Consider the following 9,479-nt stretch of genomic DNA (forward strand, 5'->3'; position numbering starts at 1 on the left):
TGTCAAGGAGCGCAGTATCCTTGACAACATCTTTACTTTCTGGGAGGCGACGGCCCGAGCTAGGTTTCTTGGCGAGGACTTGGTCGTGATGCTTCTCGATTTTGAGAAGGCATACGATAGAGTTGATTGGGGATTCTTAGAGGGCACTATGCTACGCCTGGGCTTTGAGCCAGGATGGATCAGAGGGGTGGCAGCTTTGTATTCCACAGCTCGCAGCCAGGTGCTGATTGCAAGAGGTCGGGGGCCGAGTTTTGAGCTGACCAGATCAGTCCGTCAGGGGTGTCCTCTCGCCCCTTTCCTTTTTCTCTTCTTTGCGGAGGCTATGAGTATGTATTTGACGGCAGAGGAGGTTGGTTTGAGAGGACTTCAGCTCCCAGTCCGGGGGGAGGATTTGCTTGATGCTGAGTTTGCAGACGACACGGGCTTATTTTTGCATGGCCAAGAGGCCAATCTTATTCGGGCAGAGCAGTCGCTCCAGGTTTTTAGTGCAGCTTCGGGAGCATTGATCAATTGGCGCAAGACAGTGGCCTTTTGGATCAGTAGTGCTCCCACTCCGGCATGGAGTCCGGACCCCGGTTTTAGATGGATTCCTCCCGGCACAGCAGTGCGGTATTTGGGATGCCAGATTGGCCTCGATTTGTCACTTGAGCAGCAGATTGCCCCGCTTCTTTTGAGCATTCGGAAGAAGCTATTGTATTGGAGTACAGCTCGACTATCCTTGGCTGGGAGGGTGGTGGTGGCAAATCAGGTGCTGTTAGCGACTATGTGGTACATTACGTCTTGCTGGATTTTCTCGAGCTCTTGCATCAGCCAGGTACAGAGGCTGATCAGGAACTTTCTGTGGTCTGGGCGGGACGGTCAGCCAGCTCGGGCAAAGGTTGCATGGGCAGTTATTACACTTCCGCTGGCTCAGGGCGGTTTGGGCATTATAGATCCAGTCGATCAGAGTAGAGCTTTATTGGGGAAGCTTATTGTTCGGGGGTTGCTTCCAGGCGCTGAGCCTTGGAAAGAGCTCCTCTTGCAGCGACTGCAGGCCCGGGCGCCTCCTGCAGGGGGTACTTGGGCACCAGAGATTCGCTGGATCTTCATAGAGATGAGGAGGATAGGCCTCAGTAGAGGATGGGAGGACAGATTTGCTTTGAGTATCCTGAGAGCTTGGGAGCTGCTGAGACCGGGGCTCTCTCAGCGGCCTCCTTCTTGTGTTGAGGAGCGGGCCAGGCAGCCGCTCATCTGGAGCCCAGCGGTTCGTACAGAGCAGGGTCATATGCTGGGTTCTCGGCCTCGTCTTGCCTGGGGACCTTTAGCGGCAGGCCCAGCTCGTAGTTTTGGAGACTGGCAGGCTTTCTGCAGTCTACCAGAGGAGACCCAGGTGGAGAGGCTGAGTCACTTCAGAGGGGGGTTGATTATGAGGGATGATATTCAGGAGGCACTTACAGAGGAGTGGTTCACACCTCTCGAGCCAGTGGCCCCACGGTGGATGGGAGCCTTTACACAGTTGGAGATCCTGATTGCTGTCAGAGCTAGCACTGAGGATGGCAGATGCCTCTATTATGAGATTCAGGATGAGGGCAGACTCCAGAGAGTGGAGGTGGAGTCGCCTTTGGTTGCAGAGTGCACCTTTCAGAGGATTCGGGTAGTGGCTGCCGCTTCTCGGAAGTGGCATATTGACCCCGACCCTGCTGACGTGCTCCCGGATTGGCGCATATGGGCATATGCAGCGCGCCCCTTGGCCCGGCTACAGTGGGACCCCGGAGAGTACGAGTGGCATGATCCTTATGCATCCCTTGAGGCCACAGAGATCACATTTTTCCAGTACACTGTTCGGCTGGGACGGCATATTTTGACGGCGAGGAGGACGGTTTCTCCAGCGGCAGCGGGGCATTGGCGATTGCAGGGACTATCACAGGAGTTCCTGGAGGATTTCTGGGCTCGGCTCTGGGCTAGTCGACAGGCCCGCAGGATCTCGGCTTTTCAGCGGCTGGTCGCCCACAGGGGCTCAGCAGTTGGCACTTGGCTTGTTTACAGCGGTCTTCCGGCGGCCTGCGTCAGATGCGGCCACCCTATGGAGACACAGAGACATTGCCTTTGGGACTGCCCTCAGGCACAGCAGATTTGGCTGCGGATGCTGCGTATTCTGGCCCCCCTCTCTCCAGAGGGTATGTTTACGTGGGGTGCCGCCGCTTGGTCGACTTCGTCAGGGCCTGCTATGGGCTATGAGATGGAGCAGGGCAGTCAGGCCATCAGATTTATTAGGGGCCAGCCTCGCCTGGTTCCGGCACCGGATTTCTCGTCCGCCAGCTGGACACAGGAGAGGGATTTACGATGGGAGCTCCTCAGCAGCCTCACCATCTGGTTCACCTGGAGGGCCCGGTGCTTTACGGCCTTTGAGGGGAGATTAGAGCCACCAGCAGAGACTGTTCGGGGGATTTGGCAGGAGTTTATCCACACCCTGCGAGGACAGTACGACCGCATCCGGGGAGACTCGGATGAGGCGATCTTACGGCGCCAGGCCTTTCATACCACTTGGCGCTGCGGCCCGTTCTACACCCTACACACGGGATCCCCCCGTTGGCACTACAGGCCACCTGTTTGGCTCTTTCCCCCCCCCCATTGTATGATTTAGCCGCTCAGTCCTTTAGACTGATGCTTGTATTTTGCAGCACCTAGGGAGAGTCTCCCGGGCTGCCATGATGTATTCACTGCTCTTCTCTCTGTTAGGAGCAGGAGAGATCTCTTTTGTAGCCCTACGGGCGTTTTTTACATAACTAATGAAAGGATCTTTTCTCGAAAAAAAAAAATTATTCGGTGTATGACAAAGAGCTTTTGGGGGTGATGACCACTCTTAAACATTGGAAGCACTTCCTGTACATGAGGGACTTCACAGTTAAGACAGATCACCAAGCACTTAAATGGTTGCAAACCATGCCCAGTGCACATTGAGTGACAGGTAGTCCAGATGGAGTCAATTGTTCCAACAATTTGGGAGAATGATTGAATACGTCCCTAGCAAAAACAACCCCATTCTCGATGCTCTTAGTGGAAAAGGCACAATCTAGACATCGCATGAAACCGGCCTTCAGAAATCTGACGGGCGGTGGAACAAACACTCGCACACAAAACACTTCATCACCCATGGGAACTTGAAAAAGGAAAACAAACAGGGGAGCTAGAATGCTCGTGCAAATAGTACAAGGACACCAATTGGCCCCAAAACGTAGTGGCGCCCCTTGCGGTATTTCTTTACTTGATCAAAAATGAGTACATAGTACAACTTGTCGAATCCTTTACCAATAGGATCCCTTTTAGCTTTTCACCAAGGACTTTCCAAATAAGATCTCTCGCTATTACAGCAAAGCATTCCATAGAGAAGGCACACATGTACGACACCTCCCTGGTTGAAAAGGTCTTCTCCATCTCAACCATGGATTCCACAACCCTTTCCCAAACAGCAGTAGGGCTGTTCCAAACCATATGTCCTTCCTACAGTCACAGCTTGCATGTAACCTCGAGAAAACTAGAACCTGTTCACATGAATCCAGAGACATGCTTTCCACACGAAACCAAAGACCTGTATCCGATAAACCATAGACCTGTATCCATAAACCAGTCCTGTATCCTCGATACCAAAGTCTTGTTTCTTCTCGAAAGACCAATGTCTTGTTTCCATGACAGATAAATCCACGTATATGCACCATCCAATCACGATGCCATAAACCCATAGACTTGCTTCTATCATGCTGGTCTAAACCTGTCTAGTCTGGCTGTGGAGATGCTTCAGCGATGCGGTCTGCTCCATAATGCAAGAAAACCCGCCTGGCTGTCACATACAAGTAACTTGCTCCATGTCCACCAGTACTTGGCCAAATTCACTATTGTGTGCCCATCCTTTGCACTGCTTTCCCACACCTGGCGTCCACCTGACTGTCCAACTGACTGTCTGACTGGCTGATGTTTGTTGCCTGGCTGCCCACCTGTCTGGTTGATGGTTGATGGCAACCCATCTGGCGCCTAGAGCTACTCAGCCCACCTGACAGCGCCCAGCAGCAACCAACGGCAGTAGCAGCAACATCACCCTGTGGTGGCGGCGGCGGCAGCAGCGGCAACCAGCAGCGACAGTAGCGGCAGCAGCAGCATCAATAGCGGCAGCAGCAGCAGTAGCGGCAGCGGCAGCATCAGCAACGGCAGCCGTAGCATCAGCAGCAGATGGCGGTAGCAGCATAGATGGCGGTTAGCAGCAGTAGATGGCGGCAACAGCAGCACCTTAGCAGCAGCGGCAGCAGCAGCAGTAGTCGCGTGTGGCTCCTGCGCAACAGCTTCACCCGCCACCTGGTGGCCATACGTGCAACAATAGCAGCGCTCTAGCAACAGCAGCGTCCATGCATACCGTTTCACCATGCACCACGCCATGACCACCTCCTCCAATCCACCACCTTTCGCTCTTTTTAAAGAGGTGATGTGCTTTTCATTAAAAAACGCTAAAAGCAGAGGTTTTAAAAATGTATGCTTTTCAAAATAAAATAATATTATTTTTTTAAAAGCATCAAAGGTTTAAAAACCTTATGAACAATAAAATTTTCCTTTTTGTCCCCTTTTCACACTTCGGCTGGCCACCATATAGGTTTTCCTTTTCATACGCAAACTTGATGCCTGTCCACACTGTGCGTCCCGTGCCCGTGCCCGTGCCCGTGCCCACCTAGAGGGAAAAACACAGGGTCGTAACATCGCAGGAGTTCACTGTGCTGGAAATTCAAGGCAAAAACTTGGACAGTATGAAGGCACAATATCTGGATTCGGAAGAGTTTGGAACTCAATATTAGTTGGCCCTCAATTCAAAACTATGTCACTACAGTATATAGGATGGTTGGTTGTTTTTCAAGAATCAACCATCCTATATAGGTGCCTAGCAAAAACAACCCCGTTGTCGATGCTCTTAGTGGAAAAGGCACAATCCAAACATCGCAGGAGTCCACTGTGCTGGAAATGCAAGCCAAAGACATGGACAATATGAAGGCACAATATCTAGACTTGGAAGAGTTCGGGACTCAATATCAATTGCCAATTCAAAACCTGGCCACTATAGTATACAAGATGGTTGGTTTTTTTTAAAAAGAACCGTCTCTGTGTAGTCAAAGAAAAGCGTCAAGTCCTCCATGATATCCATGATTCTCTTGTCGGAGGTCATCGGGGTATCAACAGTACCTTGGAGAAGTTCGATTCTATTGGCTTAAGATGCGACGGGATGTCTACCAACACATCCAATCATGTCAGATATGTCAAAAGGTGAAAGTTCCTTATACAAATTAGGAAGGTTACTTTAGCCTTTACCTATTCTTGAGGGACCCTTTCACAACATCAGTATGGACTTCGTAGGTCCTCTTCCCGTCTGGATCTAGAAACACACAGTGTATGATAATTGTGGACAAATTCTGTAAGTTTTGATGCTCATTCCATGGAAGCAGGCAACCACAGCCGAGGACATAGCTCGCTTGTTCATTCTGTTTTGGTATCCCATTGGTGGTTTGCCACGGACTATCACATCAGATAGAGATCCAAAATTCACATCCTATTTTTGGAGAGCATTTTTTTACTACTTTGGGACTAAGTTGCAGTTGTCTAGTGCATTCCATCCACAAACATATGGCTAAACAGAAATATACAATCAATTGGCCTTTGACGTTCTCAAATCATACTACCATGACTAGCAGTCGAAATGGGAACAATATCTTCCATTGGTTCAAGTAATCCTAAACAATACTCACTCATTGAGTATTGGCTGGACTCCATTTGAGGCTGCATTTGGTCGTTGGTTCACATCTCTTTTGACGAGACAAGTGTCATCATCTCTTGAGGCCAATAAAACTATCGAGACATTCTCAGAAATCATGGAGTTAGTTAAAGAGGGCCTTGCTAAAGCTTAGGAAGCATATACCTGGCAAGCCAACAAATTCAGGGGAGATGTCAACTTTAAGGAAGGCGATTGGGTATATCTCCGCATCATGAAACAATGGCTAAAGCAAGTGGGTAAGCGCTGTCCCAAACTTTCATTCCGAAGGTTCGGTCCATTTCCCGTCATTCGGAAGTTAAGTGATGTCTCTTTAAAGTTAAAGTTGCCGGAAAGTTGGACTATGCACAATGTCTTTTATGTTTCTTGGTTGAAGCCATACGTAGGTCCAGCATTGCAGGATATATCAGAAGAGCAACAACCAGATATGCTCGACGAAGCTGAAGTCATAGAGTCAGAGCAAATTCTCCTCCACAGATGGAAGCATGGATATGGTCGAAGAATACGACAATTTTATATGAGGTTTAAAGACCAAGGAACCCATGAAGGAGTATGGCTGGATGAAGAGTTCTTTGAGGAGTACCCTTAATTGTTGGTGGACTACTTGGAAGCCTTAGATGAACCTGCGGCCAAGTTAAACAGGAGGGAATGTCACGTGCATCCGGCACTGGGGTACATAGTGACACACTGGCATGATCATCAGTGCAACATTTTGTACAGAAGTAGTACCTTTGTACCTTTGTACCTTTGTAGGAATATTTGTTGTATGCCTTGGCTCTATTGGCCTGTCCAAGGGCTATCCACAGTCCTAGACAGTAGCATGGGCCAGCCAACAAAGCATTGGAGTATTCATATGCCAGTCGGCCAGCATTTACAGCAGGCCGACTGCCTTATGCTTGTCAATCTCCAGTCAACCAGGTTGCAGCAGTCGGGCAGCATAGAAACCTCTTTTATCCCATGCGTAGCATTTGCGTGTAGGGGCAATGTTTTGGCCTTCTACTAGTTCTACTTGATTCTTCTTTGCTAGCGGTCTGTTTGCAGCTATCTGTCCTCTGGTTGGATTTGTGAGTTGTCAACTTCAAGCGTTGTATGTATATGTCTTGTCAATGTGTTTACGTATGTATTGTTTTGGCATTCTGCATGCAGGTTGGTTGTTGAACCATGGTTTCATCAACGACAGACAAACACTTGGGCATATGTCTTGCACTCACCTCGGCATCAGCAGTCGTGGCAGAGTCTGCAACCTTTCCTATAGACATAACAAAGACTAGGTTGCAGCTGCAAGGGGAGAAAGGAGCTCTGCAGAGTGGTGTGGCAAAGGGGGCAATCAAAACAGCAATAGGAATAGTTCAAGAAGAAGGTTTCAGGGGTCTATATAGAGGCCTCTCACCTGCTTTGTTGAGGCATGTCTTCTATACAAGCACTCGAATTGTTACCTATGAGCAGCTTCGGAGTGCAACCAAGCAAGTAGAAAATGTGAGTAGTCCGCCAGCTGTGGCCCAGCATGCTCTTCTTGGTGGTATATCTGGCATTATTGGACAGGTCCTCTCTCTCTCTCTCTCCCCCATGTGTGTTTTTTTTCGGGGGCGGGCTCACTTACGTGCACGATTTTTTTTTCTACTTCTTCTCTTTCAACATGCCAGTTTTTATTAAGCTTGCCGGTTCACAAATTGGGCGTTCGACCCCCTGCAGATAATTTCTAGCCCCGCAGATTTGGTGAAAGTGAGAATGCAATCAGATGGGCGCCTTGTGAAGCTCGGATTCCCACCGCGTTACAGTGGGATGTGGGATGCATTCTCCAAAATTGTAAAAGAAGATGGGTTCTTGGGTCTTTGGAGAGGAGTGGGTCCAAATGCTCAACGTGCTTTTCTTGTCAATATGGGAGAACTTTCATGCTATGATCAATCAAAACAGTTGTTGATACGTAATGGCATTTGCTATGATAACATCTATGCCCACACCTTGGCCTCCATTATGTCTGGTCTATGTGCAACAATGCTTAGCTGTCCGGCTGATGTTATCAAGACAAGAATCATGAATCAAGCCTCCAGTGTGAACAATGGGGGACCTGCTGCATACAAAAACTCGATTGACTGCCTCTCTAAAACAGTTCGGGCTGAGGGTATCATGGCATTGTGGAAGGGTTTTTTCCCGACATGGGCACGGCTTGGGCCATGGCAACTTATATTTTGGGTTTCTTATGAGCAGATGCGACAAGCTGCAGGAATTGTGTCGTTTTGACATGTGGAGTAAGAATAGCATATGTTGTAGGCAACTGAAGGGTCCTAATTACTTCATTGTTCAGGCTTAGTTAGTACACCATATTAATTTAGCAAGGTTGCAACTTGCTTCCTTATATCAATTTATGTGAGCTATGTGAAGTGACATGTTGTCTCACAATCCATGGTGGCTTCATTTGCTTAAAAAAGTGCTTAATCTACCTGTCTGATCACACAGCCCACATAACTTTGTGTTTGATTTGACACACTCAAGTCATCGATCACCACATAAAAACCACAAGTTTGATGCAACTTACGAAGTCCTCACATGCCAAGGCTATGAGGACATGTTCAGGGTACACATAGTGAGAATTAGGTTCTTGTACAGTGCATTATCTTGTAATATAATAAAGCAAATACATATGGATAATTAGTAGAAAAACCATTGTGAGCCCTCATTAGCATGAATAGGACCTTTGAGTGATGAGTGAGGGTAGTTTGGGTTTTTATAGGGTAGCTTAGGTGCATGCCAAGGATGGGTTTACTGGTGCTGCCCAGAGGCATAGGGTCTATGAGAATTGAGCAGATTGGGAACCAGAAGCCATCACAAGCAAATATGAACAGTATGGGTTGGACGCCATTTCATCAAGAGCTTGCTCCTTCACTCTAGATATACCTTATGCAAGCTTCCCACATTCTTAATGCGTCCCAATGTCAAGATAACATTACAAACACATGTTGAATCAACAACAAAAAAAACTCATATGAGAGTTGGAATACTTGTAATTACAATGAAAAGAAGAGATACCAAGAGAGCAAGTAGAGTAGTGAGAAACACCCACAAAGAGGGAAATACAAACTTATGAAGTAAAAATGGATTTCTTATGTACAACTTAAATATGGGGGCGTTCATATTTATCCACCACTTTCCATAACTTAGTAACGAGCTATCGTAGCCAAGATGGCTCTTGTTGCCTTTGGCAGTAGAGGAGACCACTTTTCAGAACTTACTTATTTCCTAGTCCAGTCTCTAATTCTTTATTCTTCTAGCTTCTTCTAGGTTGTAATTCAACAAATAAGGTTTAGGTCTATCCTTGTGCGGCATACCCTAGTGCCATCATGGGTGCCTAATATTACAAATAATCATTCAAAAAAAGCTCTAAGCCAAAAAATGGCTTTCTGTCATGCCATTGGGTCAATCTTTGAGCATTGAAAGCTCGTTTTTGGTTGATGTAGACCTTCAATCCATCTTCAACATCATGTGGACCCATCGTGGATACCATTAGACACCACTCGTGTGCTCAATCCCTTTGCTAAAGCTTTTAGTTTGCACACTTTAATCTCAAGACTTCTCCATGGATATCCTTGCCATCACTGGTGTGTGTCTACGTTTCTCATTAATTTTTGACTTTGTAGACTCCTGCTAACTCCCATTGCCTTCGTCAAGTTGCTGACCGCGGAAACATCACCCCCTTCCC

General features: G+C 47.8%; 1 protein-coding gene across 3 annotated transcripts in view; it reads left to right on the forward strand.

Annotated features, from left to right (window-relative positions):
• UCP3 (Mitochondrial substrate carrier family protein) overlaps positions 1-8,182 on the forward strand; it is an 83,445-nt gene extending 75,263 nt beyond the window's left edge. For 2 of the 3 annotated variants that reach the window (XM_086816432.1, XM_086816431.1), the window contains exons 3-4: positions 6,929-7,324; positions 7,475-8,182. In XM_086816432.1, the coding sequence (XP_086672558.1) occupies positions 6,944-7,324; positions 7,475-8,023 (930 nt within the window). In that variant the 5' untranslated portion in view covers positions 6,929-6,943 and the 3' untranslated portion in view covers positions 8,024-8,182. The remainder of the gene's footprint in view (positions 1-6,928; positions 7,325-7,474) is intronic. The other variant, XM_086816433.1, reaches the window with a different exon arrangement.
• Positions 8,183-9,479: the final 1,297 nt, after the last annotated feature.

Source organism: Cibotium barometz, chromosome 22 (genome assembly GCF_041138505.1).
Source record: "Cibotium barometz isolate CiBa-2024 chromosome 22, ASM4113850v1, whole genome shotgun sequence".
Taxonomy (NCBI): Eukaryota; Viridiplantae; Streptophyta; class Polypodiopsida; order Cyatheales; family Cibotiaceae; genus Cibotium; species Cibotium barometz.